Source organism: Populus nigra, chromosome 3 (genome assembly GCF_951802175.1).
Source record: "Populus nigra chromosome 3, ddPopNigr1.1, whole genome shotgun sequence".
Lineage (NCBI taxonomy): Eukaryota > Viridiplantae > Streptophyta > Magnoliopsida > Malpighiales > Salicaceae > Populus > Populus nigra.
The window spans coordinates 17818359-17835263 of NC_084854.1; the positions used below are offsets into that span (position 1 = coordinate 17818359).

The window sequence follows — 16905 nt, forward strand, 5'->3', positions numbered from 1 at the left end:
CAAACACAATTCTGCTTACATTTTCTATTTTATGTTGTATTTTCTATCCTCAAATTTTCTATTTCGGAACATTAACCAAAGATTACTATAATAATTTAACTTCCCAATCCTAATGATTAAATATGTAAGTAGGAAAGTTTCTAGATGGATATGTTTGTACACATCAACAAAACGCTTGTTAAAACTAAACTTCTGTTTTACTATATATTTTTTTTATTAGTGAATGATAAGATAATACTTATTATTCGATAAGGCTTTATAGATATTGATCTCCGAGTAATTAATTAAAACTAACACTTCTTAGAAATTGGGAGAGCATTGGCTTCATTAGACAATCTAGAATGTCATGCTCCACCAAAAACACTTGTACACATCAGTGAAACACGTGGAAAAAAACAAACAAACTTCGATTGTTTCCATTTTGCTGTTTTATTCAGATAAGATAAGACTTTGAATTTTTTTGAAACAATTAGGACTAAATTGACAAAATATACAGGTTCTGGATCTAATTGAGAACGAGGATATAGATCAGAGACTGAGCTTTGGTAACATTTTAAGAGTTACGGAACTAAGGTCCCACACACGTGCCCACACACATTTCTCCATTACTTAACGGGTCCGTCAGAGCCCGTGACGGCCCATCCCTCCAAAACTCACGATTCTCCCCTTCCGTTAAATCACCTCCCTCTCCTTTTCCTCAAACGGCTTCATTCTTCTCCCTAACGTCGTCGTTCCCGTAACCCTGACTGTAACGTCCCTTCCATTTCATGGCGTCTTCCTGTGACGAGGATTTCTCTCTCCTCGGCGATGATAACCACCATCATCACATCATCCACCACCCCTACCGATACCCAACGAAATCAACTCCGATCCACGCGCCTCCTGAGTCGGTCCTCCCTCTGGACGGTGAAGAAGACAGACAGGATAATAACGAGACAGATTCAGCTTTCGCAGACGTGAATCCTTACAGCGACAATGAGACATCAAAGAGAAGCGAACGAGAAGGTGAAATCGATGGAGGAGAGACTCCGTACAACATTTACAAGAGAGGAAGATCCGGTGGGGGAGAGTACAGGAAGGATCGAGAAGAGTGGAGTGACGTAGCAATCGGATGCTTGTTGGACGCGTACATGGAGAAATTTACACAGCTGAGTAGAGGGAATTTAAGAGGGAGAGATTGGGAGGAGGTGGCGGCGATGGTGAAACAGGGTAAGAGTGTGGAGCAGTGCAAGAATAAAGTTGATAATTTGAAGAAGAGGTATAAACTGGAGAGGCATAGGATTACTACTGGTAGTATTTCGACTAGTCATTGGCCCTGGTTTCAAAAAATGGAGGACATTGTTGGGAATTCCTTGACTATCAAGGTTGCCCCCCCTGCCCCTGCCCCTGCCGACGAGGATAATGGTGGCGGTGGCGCTTCTTCTGCTAGCGTATCTAGGCAATCCAAGAGGTATATTTTTCTATGCTAATGCTATGCTATGCTACTACTGTTTTTAGTAAGGTTTAATGTTGAAACAAGAATTGTGTTAGATGTTCTTTCCGATGAATTAGTTTCGGAGTCTGAGATTATTCAACGTAGTTTCTCAAGTTGTATCACAAATCTTTGTTTTTGTTTGTGGTAGCTGTGTCAGCAAGGAAAATCATTAACTAACAATATTATTACTATTAAACTGAGTGAGATATGCAGCTATATAGTTAATGGTTACTTGCCATCTTTGATTCAAGTGAAAATGGTGTTTTGGGTTTGGAACAACTGAGCAAGTTATTATCTTCTTCTGTTGCTTGAAGATGCGCCTCAACAGTTGTTATTTTTGGTAGCTATTCCATTCTTAATAATGTGTTCTTGTTGCAATCTTCTTATATATTTATTTACATTTGTTTTTGGCAGATATGCAAATACAATAGCTAGTCCTGCAGGTCAGACAAATAACATGATGCCCAAATCTATGTCTAAAACCAGATGGCGGAGAGTAATCTTGAAAATTAGCGGTGTTGCTCTTGCTGGCACTGGTCCTAACAACATTGACCCAAAGGTTAATTGTGCCCTCTTGCATCTGCTTAAACTTGGGATTATATAGGAGAGACTGCTTCCCACATCACTCTCTCTAGTAAATGCACCAAATTGTCTGTATATTATTTTTCTATTTTCTTTTGAATTGAAGCTGAAATTAAATTGACAATTTTTTATTGTTAGGTGATGACGTTGATTGCAAGAGAAATTGCAATGGCTTGCCAACTTGGTCTTGAGGTATGATCATTGCAAGTGGGATTTTTGCTGTCTTTCTGAATCTGACATGTAACATGCTGACTCTTTTCTGTATTCCAGATTGCAATTGTTGTTGGAGCCCGTAATTTCTTTTGTGGAAACACATGGGTGACCGCAACAGGCTCACATAGACGCACTGCATACCAAATAGGGTAACTCACTTCCTAGCAGATTGCTATAAGACAAAACCGTGGACAGTTTTAGCCTTCTTGTGATTGTAAATCATAGTCTTTTGTTAGTGTCTCTTTCCCAGTGTGATTATTGTTATAACCTGATTTATTTGCTCATGGTAGCAACCACTGTGATGTGTTTACTGTTGCTCTTTTTTTTTGCCCTTTCTTTCCTGGCCCTTACTGCACAAGTCTACTTGAAATCTAAGCCTTTATTAGAGCTCTCGTGTAGTTGTCATGCTGTGTGCAACTGATTCACTCTTAATGCCTATATTCTCCATAAATGAATAATACTTATCCTGATTTCAGGTTTTACATTCAATACCTTGTTTGATTTTCTTTTCATCTTAAAATAAAATAAAATTGTGAGTGGTCATTTGAACAAGGAAGGAATCTGTGTGATTTTGAAGGAATGAAATTGATATTACACAGATGGGAAGATTAGGGATGAGTATCCTTGGTTACAATTAGTTCAATTCTAATTCTGTGGTGTTAGTGAACATAGGATGATGATCATATAACACAATTGACATTGAGATTTTTGTTGAATGCAGTGAGCATTTGCTTCCTTTTCTTTCATGAAACTTTTACTGATATCTTTCATTGTTTTAGTGATAACAATCTTTTCCTTGCTTTACTGCTAACTAAATGTGTCTATGATCTCAACTTTGTGGTTGCTGGCTGAGGAACATATTCGTGATTCTCAGAATTTGTGGTTCTTCCTGAACTGAACATTCATTGTGCAATCTGTATCAGTATGATGGCAAGTGTGATGAATTCTTTACTGCTCCAGTCAGCATTAGAGAAGACAGGCATTCAAACACGTGTGCAAACTGCATTCGCAATGCAGGAGGTTTCAGAACCATACAGTAGGCAACGAGCTATTCGGCATCTTGAGAAAGGCAGAGTAGTGATATTTGGTGGCATTGGTGCTGGCACTGGAAATCCACTCTTCTCCACTGACACTGCTGCTGCTGTTCAAGCTTCAGAGAGTATGCTTTCTGCCTGATTTACATTTCTTGCATGATATTTTTAATTCATTAGCAAAAATTGTTCTCTCTCTCTCTCTCTCTCTCTCTCTCATTTTAGGTTAATTTTAGATTTCACTTTTTCTTTCTTCACTGTGCTTTGGATCTCACCTGACACGCTTTCCTTCCTTAGTTCATGCCGAGGCAGTCCTTAAAGGTACCAATGTTGATGGCGTCTATGACTGCCATTCTCCAGACAGCAATTTTATATTTGAGCACATCTCCATCAGGGACTTGGTCTCCAGAGGCGCCACATCAATGGACATGATGGCACTGACCTTCTGTGAAGAGAACAACATTCCTGGTTGGTAAATTTTGCTGCACCTTTTCTGTTACTAACATATCAGTTCATTTTCTTGCTCCTGTAAAGGTTGTTTTTGCTGTTTGTTGACATAAAATTGCCATATTTTAGCCATATAGTATTGTTGTTGGATCATTCTTGGGAGATCGGATTCCATGCTAAATGAATAATTTTGTTTTGTACAGTTGTGGTCTTCAACCTCCTCGAGCCTGGGAACATCTCAAAAGCATTATGCGGAGAGCAAGTTGGTACACTGATCGATCAAACTGGGAGGATTGGCTAAATTCTACAACATGCATAGCGCCTCACAGGATATTTTATTTCCAGATACCATATGTAATTGCTGTTATGTATACCCTTCTGGGACAGTTACTGGCATCTAAAGTACTTTTTGTTGAGTTGAAAGGTTTTTTGATGCCTGTGAGAAGTCAGGGTGTGGACCTTCTTTACTCTCCAATTGCTGAGAATTGGAGCTGATTGACAAGTCCTCCTCGATGATTTTGCAGTGCAGTAATGCTGGTATCTCGTGATTGATTAATCGTTTTCACTCCAGAAAAACAATGCAAGATGATGTTCAGATCAAATACACACACGCCCACACACACACAAAGAGTTTAAAAAGCATGATACCCTTGAAGTCAATTTTTACTGTAACACCGGAAGAAGAATATTTTTCGACCGGGCCTGCCCGCCTTGCCACAAAGAATGCTATGTCGCCTGAAAAGATGACGAGAACAAGTTGTGGAAGGTGAGAGGTCAACCCCAGGTCTCTAAATGCGATGTTCCCAGAGCATGTATATGGAACCAATCAACCAGCCGAGACAAACTTTCTACTAGGAATCCATGCACAAACAATATCCAAATTGTTATGACAAATGACGTGAAATCAATAAATGATGTTCACCCTGTAATCTTGATCTGTCAGGTTTGCCAACAGAAGGTATTCAGAGTTGAGCAACAACGTAAATTCATGCTCTTTGTAGCTCGCTGTACAGCTTCGAAATTAGCCATTAGTTCTGCTTTCTTTATTGGAAAAATAATGGCAAGCATGGTAGCATTGTTAGTGTACATTATCTGTAGCCAATTTAATTGGTTATATATAATATTGATTTTGTTCTTATAAATATTTTTAATATTCATTTAATATTTTATTAATAAATTTAATATTTCTTTAATAAATTTAGAGTAAAGATAAAGTTTTTGAAACAAAAATATTTTGTAAAGAAAATTATAAAATTATTATAATTATGGAGTTCTTATTGTTTCTAAATATTTCTGGCCAATGCTCTAATAAAACTGAATATTAATTAGAGCTATTGAAACTAGTACATATTATGTTTTTTTTTAATAAAAGAAAATAATTGTTCTCATAAGCATAGAAATATGAGGAATACCTAGAATTAATACGCAAGTATTTATTTGTTTGATGACATGTACACTTAACTGATATGCATGAAAATTTCAAATGGAAAAATTACATGTATCTATAAAAAGAATCACATGACAGCTGTGTAAGTGATATCTAGATTTGAAATCACCAATTTATTTTATATATGGAGTGCTATGTTTTGATCCAACTACAAGTTGTTCTAATCAAGGGTAATAAATAGACATATATTGAGTATAACATGAACTATATAAATGTATTTAAGTAATTAAGTGAGGATCCATCATCTTAGATGAATTATGAAAAATGTTTCATATGTTCTAAAAAAGTATTGATTGTAAATCCATGTACAAGGTAGAATGAGATTTAAAAAAATTTCAAATCTTATTCAAAGAATCAATAAATATGGTGTTAAGAACAAATATGATTTGATATAGTAGACACACTTCATGCTATTATGTCTAAATTGAAACATTGTTGCTGAATAAATAATAATTATAGTGAGAAACTGGTTGCTGAAAGGTTAATTCAAACCACCTATGAATTTTCTAATATTTTGATGAATAGATAATTATTACAATGAGAAACTAGTCACTATGAATTTTCTAATATTTGAGGATTATGACAGGTTGCTAAGCATTGTACATGATTTTCAAATATAAATTAATCCATTGTTGAATTGATAATAAATTAATTTGTTTAATTTATTTAATCCTATTTTATTTATGATTATAATTTATATTTGGACCAACTTATTACGGTACCTAATGGATCACACATAAGAACTATTGGTTAGAAATTAAAATGAGATGATTAATCAAGTTTGACTTGATTGTAAGTAAATTTTAGAAATTAAGGACTATAATGTAATTAATATAGGAGATTACAATTCTAGACATAGAAACAATCAACTAAGGACTTGATTGAATAAATTTCTAAAATTAGCCTAAAATAATATATGTGATATTATTTAAGGGGTAAATTAATAATTTTTTTATTTATTTATAGGGTTTTTAGGTTTACTTATAAATAAAAAACTACATCTCTTATTTTCTAATGTGAGTAAAGTTCAGTACAAAAATATCTTAAACATAAAAGAAAAGAGTTAAAGATATAACAATTCATTTATCTTAAAAAGGTTTGGGATTCTTCTATTTAAAAAGGATTTAGAAAATTTCTTATCGGTAATTGTGTAAATTATAAAAATCAAATATTTAAATAACTTATAGTTTACAATAATTTAATTTTGAAGAAATTATTTAAAACAAAAAAAAAATATGATTTTCAAGTAATTTTTATATAAATTCTAAATAACCCTGTATTTATCTATCAAAATCTTATAACTCTCGCAGAAAAAAAACTTAAATTTACAGTTTTCCATAAGCTTTACTTCATCTCTAATACAAACTTGAGGACACAAAAAGGACAGTAGACGGATCACCTTGAGAACCACCGATTCTCAGTGGTTCAGAAAAGGAAGCACACCGATCTCGCATAAAAACAAAGAGAGAAGAAGGAAAGAAAAAGAGGGTCGATTAATAATTAAGACCCAACCGTTTTATATGAACGAAAAAGACAGGTGATGTTGAAAAAACATACGAGGAGAGAAAAAGTGGATTAATCTACGGTCTCCAAAACCATGTCGTCTTCCTTTTGGAAGTAATGCTAGTGTGGCTTTTCAAAATATTTGCAGGTCTGCCTGTTTTACTCCAATACAGCTTCAACATTCCTCCTACCACCTGACCTGATGAACGACAAGTAGGAAGGGATTGCTTCTTACCTTTCGGACAGGCTAAGCTTCTGGGAATTTTCACTGAATAATTAATTTAAACGCCGAAAACTAAATTTTACATTAAAGAAGACTAGGAAGAACTATATTGTTCACAGACAGGTGCAAGAGATATTAGATCCTCCCACCTGCAACAGCGATAAAATGCAAGGCATTAAGGACTACAAATCTTACAAAGAAACATGATACAATCTCAGGGTCTTATGAAAAGCCAGCAACAAGGAGATACTGCCTGCAAATGAAACAGAGGATAGGACAATAAAGAAATTTAAGCAATCGACACTTGCTAGTTTTAGGCAACGGAACATCAATACCCCGCCATCCCATCTTCAGTGGTTGCGAGGGAAGGTGACAGCGAATTGCGAGATTCATCGTAGTCCTCCCCCAGAGGAGACTGCTCCACCCTAATGTCTTCAATCATCTTAGCCACTTCTGCCATTGTAGGCCTCTTTTCAGGTTGTGGAAACACACAAGCCAACCCCACGTGAAGCATTGATACAAGTTCTTCTTCAATGTTCTTATACCTCAAGAGTTCTTGATCAAATACTTCTGATGTCCACTCTTCCTTAACGACTGATCTCACCCACTTAGGAAGATCTACTGCTTGCTCCTCGTCTTCAATGCGTGGGCGTGTTGGCGAGGGGTACTCCGAAGGAGTTCTGCCTGTAAGAACTTCCAACAACAAGACCCCAAAACTATACACATCCGCCTTTTGAGAGAGCCTCTTGATTTCTGCTTGCTCTGGAGCCCTGTATCCTCCCAGTCTTGCAATGGCATGAACTGGGTTCAAAAGTAGAGACAACCCGAAATCAGAAATGCAAGCAACACCATTCTTGTCAAGGAGCACATTGGAAGATTTCACGTTCCCATGGGGGATTTTTGATGCACTATATTCTTCATGTATCTTTGCCAATCCTCTAGCCGCTCCCAACACCAAGCTGATTCTTGTAGTCCAATCTAGAGGAATCCTCCCTGGACCTCGATTCCCTGAGATTGAACGAACGAAACAATTAACAAAAATAAATAAAAAAAATCATCGAAAAACAGGCTATTCTGCTAATGAAAAATTCATTAAAATCCAATTGGATTGCAAAATCACAAACCATGAAGAAGTGAGTAGAGACTCCCATTAGGAAGATAATCATAAACGAGAAGCTTCTCTTCCTTGGCATAATAGTAAGCTGCAAGTCTCACAATATTTGAGTGCTTAAGTTTCCCAATCACATCCATATACTGTTCAAACTCCTTCCTAGCACAAGGGTTTGCATCCTTCAACCTCTTGACAGCCACTGTACAACCATCATCGAGCACCGCCTTATATACAGTCCCCAAGCTCCCTTTCCCAAGCATCTCCGCCGACGCACGCAATAGGTCCTCAAGTTCAAACTGCTTCTTCCTGTCAAAGAACACTAGCTTACTCCTGTCTGTAGCATTAGTCCCATCACTATCTCCACCCTCGTTTGCATACACTCTCTTTTCACTCCCATAACTACTCCCACTCTTCCTCCTCTTTCCACTCTCACTACCCGCTTTTGAACTTGCACTACTGCTTCTATCTCTGCCACAGTAATACGCAACTAAAAACGAAATCACAACCAGTAATGTTACGCAATTTGCTATCACAATTGCCACTATAGCACCTGGGCTCAGTCCTTTATGTAAGTGAGATTTATCTTTGCCAAGGAGTGGGGTTTGAGGCATAGAGCTAGGATTAGAGGGTACTGTTTCATCTGAATCGACTGGTTGTTCATTGCCTGTGAAGGAACACACTGGCAATGGGCTGGACCCGCACAGACCTTCATTGCCAGAAAAGCTTCGGTCGCTGTATTTCTTCAGTAGGTTATCTGGTAACCGTCCGTAAAGCTCGTTATTGGACAAATTCAGCTCTTTTAAATCTGGAAATGACGTGGAAAAATCAGGGATGTGACCGGACAGTTCATTGTTTTGTAAGCGGAGTGTTAACAGCTGGGTCAAATTGGTCAACTGTCCGGGGATCTTGCCATGTATGTTGTTGTCGGACAAGTCAAGACGAAGGAGACGCTTGAGAGAGGAGATTTCGGGTGGAATTTCACCTGAAAAGTCATTGCCAGCAAGGTAGAGAAGCTTGAGATGGGTGCAGTTTGTGAGTGGAGAAATGGTGCCATTCAGGCGGTTGTTATGGAGGTCTAGGAGGCGAAGCTGGTCAAGGAGAGAAAGTGAAGTGATGGGCCCACGAAGTGAGAGAGAGGGCAAAGAGAGAGAAACCACACGGCCGGAGGCGGAGCATCCGACGCCAAGCCACGAGGTGGGGAATCCACAGGCGTCCTGGCCAGTCCAGTTGGAGAGGAGGTTGCCGTGAGTGTCAGTTTGGAGGCGGAAGAGAGTAAGAGCACTTGTGTCATTTGGAGGAGCAGCAGTAACAATAAGAGAGGTGCGGACAGAGAGAAAGATGGTGAAATAGAGGAAAAAAACTGTCTTCATGCTGTTATCTTTCTTTAGGCTAGCTAAAGGCAGGAAGAATGAGCAAGGGAAGATACAACGTTTTAAAAATATGCAAAGAAAGAGGAGAGTTGAGACATGAGAGAGTTCTTCCTTTCTATTTTGTCTCTCATCTGTTTTAGATTTAGAAAAAAAAAAAGTTTAAATATAGAACAGAGAGAGAGGGAAGGCGGGGGAAGAAGACAAATCTTGTGTTTATGTATATAATCTTAAATGGAAAATGTGGTCTCATGATTAAAGGAAGACTGATGTGGGGGAGACCCTCTTAATTACTGTAACTTTAATGATCTTTATGATTAAAGGAGCCCTAAGGTGGTTGCCTGAATGATTGCTGTTCTCCACTCCTCGATCCCATATGGAACGAGTAAATTGCACTCCTCTTGTTCTGCTTTTGCTTTCGTCTGGGTGTGGAATCGGCATCCATGTCCTGCTTTTTTTTCTTTCATGTTTTTGCTTTCTGTTCTTCATGAATATTTGATTTTAAAAAATAAAAATATCATTTTAATATATTTTCAATTAAAAAACAACGATCGATATCACAATTCTGGTTGTTCTTCTTGCCTGCTGCGCCCTTTTAACCCCACACAAATCTTGATCAGATTTTAATTACTATGAGACACACAGGGTGCCCTCATTATATAGGAATGCGACTTTTATCATCAAAGTAAAACCCACTTTATTAAAAGGAATGCAACTTTACAGACGCCCATCATTTGTTTCAGAGAGAATTTCTAGATCAGTAGTTGTGGTAATAGCATTTGATTAAAGCATCTGTAACTTGACATCTCTCTGTTCTGTTTAATCGATGGGTCATGTGTTCTTTTCTATATGTAGCTAAATGCTCCCCCAAGGTTTTTCCCTCTTGATGATGAATAAATACTGTTCCTTTTGAGTTACAAACTACCATGGACACTAATAATCAACTGAGTCCTTTTGGGCTTGCTAACCTGCAAGTGAAAATATTCAGTTCGGTGATCCTCTGCTCTGGTATTTTAGAGGGAGTGTTTTGATGTTTTTAGGTTGTTTTGATTGATTGAAAAAAAATATATATATATTATTTTAATATATTTTTAAATAAAAAATACTTTTAACAAATATATCTCTCTTGATGTGACAAAAACAAAGATCATGGACAATAATACAGTGGGAATAGGGGGTCATGTTTTGCATCTCTGTTTTCACCTGTAAAAAAAAAAACAAAAACAAAAAACAGTTATGACAACCAATGATTACTAGCTAACATGCAATGCAAAGAAATCATGATAATGTGGTCAACTTTCCTCTCCTTTAATTTGTTATCTTTAGGAGGGAAATTGCTCAAAGTGAAGAAGCTCCACAGCGTAAAGGACCACTGGAAATAACGAGCTACATGTTCATTACTGTGGTAGCAGGTAAGAAACCCATGCATTGACCAGGAGCCACAGGATTGCTATATTCGAATCTCTTCTTGGGCTATTTTATGAAGCTTTTTTTCACTTTTCATGGAGACAGGGGGTGCTGCATCATTTGATATGCCTGCTCCTGCCTTCTTTTACATTATTGTGGAAGGAAAAAGATGATAACTTTAAGTAACAAGGAAGCAAGGTTGCTGTGCTACCAGAAGAACAGCACAAATGTTTTCATTTCCATTTATCCCCGAAACTCTCACAGTTTTTCTAAAGGAAACTCTCAGTAGATCGCGTTTGACAACTAGGCGGAACTGACCATGTTTCCAGGGGAAACAAGAGAATTATCACCGAGCAAAACGATTCAATAACAATTTCAGAATTTGACTTTCATAACAATTTTAACTAATTAATCCCAATATTAGCATGTTTTCACATGAAATTTATTTCTATATAATTAAATTACACTCTATATATCCGAAAATTGTGCTATTAATATTCATTTTTTATGTGAAATATATCCTTATGAGCACTCACTTTGAATCAAACTATTCTAGAAATTTTACTCTTTTTTTTTTGTTGAAAAAAAGAAAATATTACTGTGAGTACGGAGATGTGGTAAACTATTTTAGAAGTATAGAAGGTTATTTAAGTGGTATTTATAACTTAAATGAGCGATAATTATAATATTCTATTCCCTTTTGATAATTAAGCATTTTAAATGCTTCTTAACGAATGCTCTTTGGAAATTAGTTAGTTTTGTTCTTTAATTTTGATAAAAAAGAGAGATTTAACTATAATTAATCAATACATAAAATAATTTAAAAAACTCCAAACTTTTTATAAGAAATATGGTACTGTTGAAAGTCAATAGTCATGGTGGGGCATCAGTGCATGGTGAGACTAATTGCTGTCGCTGAAAGTGAAGGTCAGCAGTTTCCTTTCTTCTTTTTTCTGCTTTCTATTACAAAAGCATTTAGTACTATCCACCATTTGGTGGCGGGATTGGCGTTCTAAATTTCCTTTCTATCAATCAGCTCTCTCTTCTCCTCCGGTCAGTAATTGACCAAATCACCGAATCAAAAGCTCGCCGCCGTAGAATAGAAATCGTGCTCTTTATATATATATATATATATATATATATTCCAAACTCAAATTGCTTTATGCCCATTTTATTAAATATTTGTCCGTCTTAAAGAATTCTTATGCCCATTTAAGGCTCATTTCTAAATTTTCCGATCACAATATTCATCACTCCCATTCATTTCATTTAATAAAATTTTCATGTCTCCTATGGCTCGTGCACATTACCCCATAGTTTTAAATAAATATTAGTTCAATTTTTTTAAGATTCACGGTATTCGCTAATGGTGCTAGCTCATTTCTATTGAATCACTGGCCCTCGTCCAAATAGCTGGCACCTTATATCTAAATTTTTAGCCATTCATCAAATAGCTGGCCTTTTGCATTTTAATTTTATATTCCTCATTTATAATGACTGATTTTCTGACATATTATATAAGTCCACTGTTGTAGTTGATTAAAATCAGACATTGTTATTATTGTTACGATTCAATCACATTCAAATTTGATTATCGCTATTAAAAATAATCAAAATCAAATATCAGTTTTCACCGTTACAGTTGATTACAACTCATACATGGATCATCTTCGTTGTGGTCAATTACAAAAAACATCCATATTACTGTCACTACGATCAATTACAAATCACATAGATACATTACTAAATCACATATAATTTTCATTAAATAATTTCATCATCCCATTTAAAACACATAATTTTACATTTTCTTATTCTTCCAAAAGTATGCCAATAAAAACTCAACCACATATTAACCTAATCACTCAAACCTTACACCATTAAACTCTCCCATCCTAAAAAATTTGATTTAAACATAATTTCTCTCCATTCTACACTTGTATATAACTAAACACATTAAACCGACAAGCCTAGTAAATCTATAATTTTTTATCATTCAAATCTACACTTTTAATAAATGACATTGAGATACCCAAAACCAATACTCAACATTCCTAACATCATTAAAAACATCAATATTGTATAATTTTTTCAAATCTCTATAACCCCTAAAATCCTACCTATGGACGACCACATATAGAGATTTATTTCTCAAAATTTATTTTAATTAATCCAAATTACTTCCTAATATAACATTTCCCATACCAAAAACAATCAAAGAAGTTATAATTTTCATTTCTCTATCAATTTACATAAACCATAAAATTTAGGATTTGGAGGTTTTTCATCCCCTCATCATCAAATCACTAGAATAATAAAAATAACCATAGAAAACATCTTACTTACATAAATTGAACTCAATTGGTGGTTTACTTTGCAAGTTCTCCTCCAAATCCTCTTCCTCCTCCAAGAATACTTCTCTCTCTCTCTCTCTCTCTCTCTCTCTCTCTCTCTCTCTCTCTCTCTCTCTCTCTCTCTCTCTCTCTCTCTCTCTCTCTCTCTCTCTCTCTCTCTCTCTCTCTCTCTCTCTCTCTCTCTCTCTCTCTGTCTGTTGTAATCCTCTCATTGTTCTTTTTAACCCATTAATTTCGGTATCAAATTTCCTATTAAACCTCCATTTCTTTGTTACTAACTAACTCTCTCACCAAAACTTAAAAGAAAAAGAAGAACAAGTGAAGAGAATGTTTGCTTTTTTTTTTTTTAATATATATATTACTGGAATTTCATTCAACATATAAAAATAAAGGGGGAAGGTTGTTCTTGTATATTTACAAAATTGTTGGTTTATAATAAGGATAGTTTCTGTAAATCCCTTGATTATGGATTTTTTATAAATTATTTTATTTTTATTTAATCTAGTATTAATAATACTCTTTTAGGATATTTTATCCTAATCATAATAAATTTTCTTCAGAATTTCTCACCGTATTTGGTAGAAAATTACGCTACAAAACACGGGGTTTACACCAACAGACAACATTATTTGTGCATAAATTCAAACATTCATTTTTTAGAGTTTCATTATATCTTTCTAAGAGTTATTACCCCAACTCACAAGGATTTTCTTTTAAAAAATTATTTTACCCAATTGAAATTTACTCAATTTACAATGGGGTAGACATTTCACACACTAAGTTATTTTTTTTATTTTATCTGAAATTTATGCTAATATTACTAAGGATTCTCTTTTCTAATCATAAAACTTTTTTCTCATAATTTATTGTCTTTTAGTTGAGAATTACTCCTTTTAACACTGGTTTATAATTCTAGGTTAAAGGTTTACATGATTAATTTGGATTAGTATAATGATGGTAGTGTACTATGCTTGATTGTGGTTCATGTAGAATAAGTTGTTCGTGTATTGGTTTATATTTATTAAATGTGGAAAAATAAAAATATAAAAATTGGTGGAACTGTGTAAGTTTTAGTGTTTAAATGATGTTGTTATATGCTTATATTGGATTGATATGGTGATGCTAGTGTGTTATACTTGATTGTGATTCATATGAAATAAGTTGTTTGGGTATTGATTTATGTTTGTTAAATGTGGGAAAATTAAAGTATTATAATTGAAGGAATTGTGTAAGTTTTAGTGTTTAAATGACGTTGTTATGCTTATATTGGATTGGTATGATGATGATAGTGTGTTATGTTTGTTAAATGTGAGAAAATGAAAGTATGGAAATTGGTGGAATTAGTTCACAACTAAGTCCTCAGTGAAGTCGTCATTTTATAGTATATGTTTGATGTCACGTCGATCATTTTTCTAGATCAAATTCGAGTGTGGAAATAACAAATAATTCTTGTTCTTTATTATTTAAAGATTTGGAGTTGCTACTTAATATTTTGGTCACTAGAAACCTTAACTAGTCTACAAAGTTTGGATAAGGGGACTAGTTGTATATAAGAAAGAAAATATCATCCATAATACACTCTACCTAAGGTAAGCTGTATTGTTCATTTGTCTAATTATCACTAAGGCTCTGTTGTATTTTTCTAACAATTGATATGTCTATTGATAATGTGGACTATAACTTTATAAGTCAAACTTAACCATTCTAAAACCAAAATATATTTTATTATATTTCATATTTTGTTTACCTTAATACTAGGAATACGTCTAACATATAAGTTTGTAAATCCTGATATTAAAAATAAACATATTGGTTTTTTTTTGTGTTTTGAAAATTTAGACCAAATTCTAATAGATATTTACAAACTAGTTGTAAAATGCATTAATTGATTTTTCTTTAAAAAATAAAGAAAACACCTTTTATTTTACAAAAATATGTATGGAAATTATCTTAGAATTTGGCCATATACAATTTTAATCATAAATATATTTTTATTAAAAAAGGATTTTTTTTTGTTTTTCTATTTAAAAAAAACTATTTTATTTAATACCAAAAAATGTCTTACATATAAGTTAAAAATTCCAAATATTAAATATAAAAGGGTAAAAATGGTGTAAAAGACTTAAAATTAATTACAAAATGGTCTTTCAAAAATCTAAAAATTAATTAAAATTAAACTAAGACATGTAGCAAAAAAAAAATAAAGGTTATGAAAAATGTGTTAGGATGTGTTTTCCAAACATGCTTTTAGCTGGAAAAAACAAGTTTAAAAGTTATTGTAAGACTTGTTTGTCAAACATGCTTTAAAGATCAAAAAAAGATTTTTCTCTTTTACAAATTTTGGCTTTGCCAAACGCGGTCTTAGGCCTTAAAAGCTCAGGCCAAACACAAAGACTAGGTTTCCCAAATTGGCCTGAGACCCAGAAACATGACTCACGATCAAAATAGAGTTGCAAAGATCAAATGATGTTTTTGTTATTGAAAACAAAGAACATTATAAGAACCCAAAATCAAATTAAAACTAAAGACCAAGTTGTATCGAATCACAAGCACAAAGAGCTAGACCATGAAAGTTTAAAGCTGAAAGACTTATTCAAAGGGAACAATATGCTAGATAATCCAAGAATTGAAGCCAACAACCTAAAATATAAACTCAGGTCTTCGAAGAGATTAAGAAACACTCATATATATGCCTAGGCTTCGACCGAAACACACAAGGCAAGCCAATAACTTTAGCTTGCAAGAAATAAAAAAGGCAACCTTTAAACACAAAACCTAGAAACCCACAAACCTAGAAAACTCAAACATTGTCTTAAACCCAAAAAATAGCCAACCTAGAAAAATAGCCTAAACTCAGCATCCTTAACTCTAACGCACTCATGCTAATGTGCTTGAACTATTAAAGCCTCAAGAAAACAAAAAAAAAATGCAATGCAACAATTAAACTAACAAAGACCACAGAACTTCAAAATAGATTGCTTCAACACATTATACAATTATATTGATTCTAACACTCATTTTTATTCAACATTATAGTCAATACGGATTGAGTAAACACAACATTTAACCTATAACAATTGAGGGTCATAATTTTGACAAATCATGCTTATCAACTTATATACTTTCAATCAAACCAATTTTCATTGACTAATCTAACCATAAAAACGGACTTGAATGTCATTTAAATAAACCATTAACCTTACATTAACAACCTACCATATCTTAAATCCACAAGCTATGCATCCACCACCACATTGAACATACATTCATCAACACGTACATGTTACTTCAAATCATGATCAAACACATCAAAACACACACTTTGTTCATCAAACCAGCTACTACATATAGTAGATAAACATTAAACATTCAAGTAAAGATTTAAAAGGAATTAAGAAGGGGTGTGCCCATGAAGTTATACCATCTCATTAAGGGTAAATGGTATATCTTTTGGTTAAAATTCAACCTTCTTCTCTGGATGTTCTTGCTCCTTTATCTTCTTGTTCCCAACTTCTTTTATAGCCTTTGTTCCTCTACTCCTTTTCTTCTTGTCTCTCTTTTTTTTCTTAATATCATTCTTTTTTTTTTTTATGGACTTTTTTCCTTTCGATTTCTCCTCTTTTTATAGAAAGGCACTCCTTTGATAGGCTGAAGCAAAATTAAAAAGTTATAAAACCACATATTATTTCGATGATGTTTTTCTAAAGATAGATTGTTATGGGAGATTCTCCCGCTCTATCTCTTTT

The 16905-nt window shown here is 34.4% G+C and overlaps 2 protein-coding genes across 3 annotated transcripts; one reads left to right on the forward strand and one right to left on the reverse strand.

Annotated features, from left to right (window-relative positions):
- The first annotated feature begins 594 nt into the window (after positions 1-594).
- Positions 595-4303, forward strand: LOC133687837 (uridylate kinase PUMPKIN, chloroplastic-like). 2 transcript variants are annotated; one of them, XM_062107169.1, is made up of 7 exons: positions 595-1450; positions 1889-2033; positions 2195-2248; positions 2327-2418; positions 3193-3428; positions 3598-3772; positions 3951-4303. In XM_062107169.1, exons 1-7 carry the CDS (start codon positions 768-770, stop codon positions 4240-4242), a joined length of 1677 nt encoding a protein of 558 aa, XP_061963153.1. In that variant the 5' UTR covers positions 595-767; the 3' UTR covers positions 4243-4303. The 2 variants fall into 2 exon arrangements, with proteins under 2 accessions (XP_061963153.1, XP_061963154.1); XM_062107170.1 differs by having other exon boundaries at positions 607-1450; positions 3598-3768.
- Positions 4304-6977: 2674 nt separating this feature from the next.
- On the reverse strand, positions 6978-9579 carry LOC133689816 (leucine-rich repeat receptor-like protein kinase PXC1). Its single transcript, XM_062109873.1, has 2 exons — positions 8045-9579; positions 6978-7928 (listed from the first exon to the last, which is right to left on the reverse strand). The coding sequence occupies exons 1-2, from the start codon at positions 9399-9401 to the stop codon at positions 7249-7251; spliced, it is 2037 nt and encodes a 678-aa protein (XP_061965857.1). The 5' UTR covers positions 9402-9579; the 3' UTR covers positions 6978-7248.
- Positions 9580-16905: the final 7326 nt, after the last annotated feature.

Bases quoted from the DNA above. Each gene is read 5' to 3' on its own strand.
- LOC133687837 (XM_062107169.1), top strand. From the start codon at position 768: ATGGCGTCTTCCTGTGACGAGGATTTCTCTCTCCTCGGCGATGATAAC. The intron at 2,419-3,192 runs GTAACTCACTTC...AATCTGTATCAG, and splicing joins CGCACTGCATACCAAATAGG to TATGATGGCAAGTGTGATGA. The intron at 3,429-3,597 runs GTATGCTTTCTG...TTCCTTCCTTAG, and splicing joins TGCTGTTCAAGCTTCAGAGA to TTCATGCCGAGGCAGTCCTT.
- LOC133689816 (XM_062109873.1), bottom strand. From the start codon at position 9,401: ATGAAGACAGTTTTTTTCCTCTATTTCACCATCTTTCTCTCTGTCCGC. The intron at 7,929-8,044 runs GTTTGTGATTTT...GTTCAATCTCAG, and splicing joins TCTCTACTCACTTCTTCATG to GGAATCGAGGTCCAGGGAGG.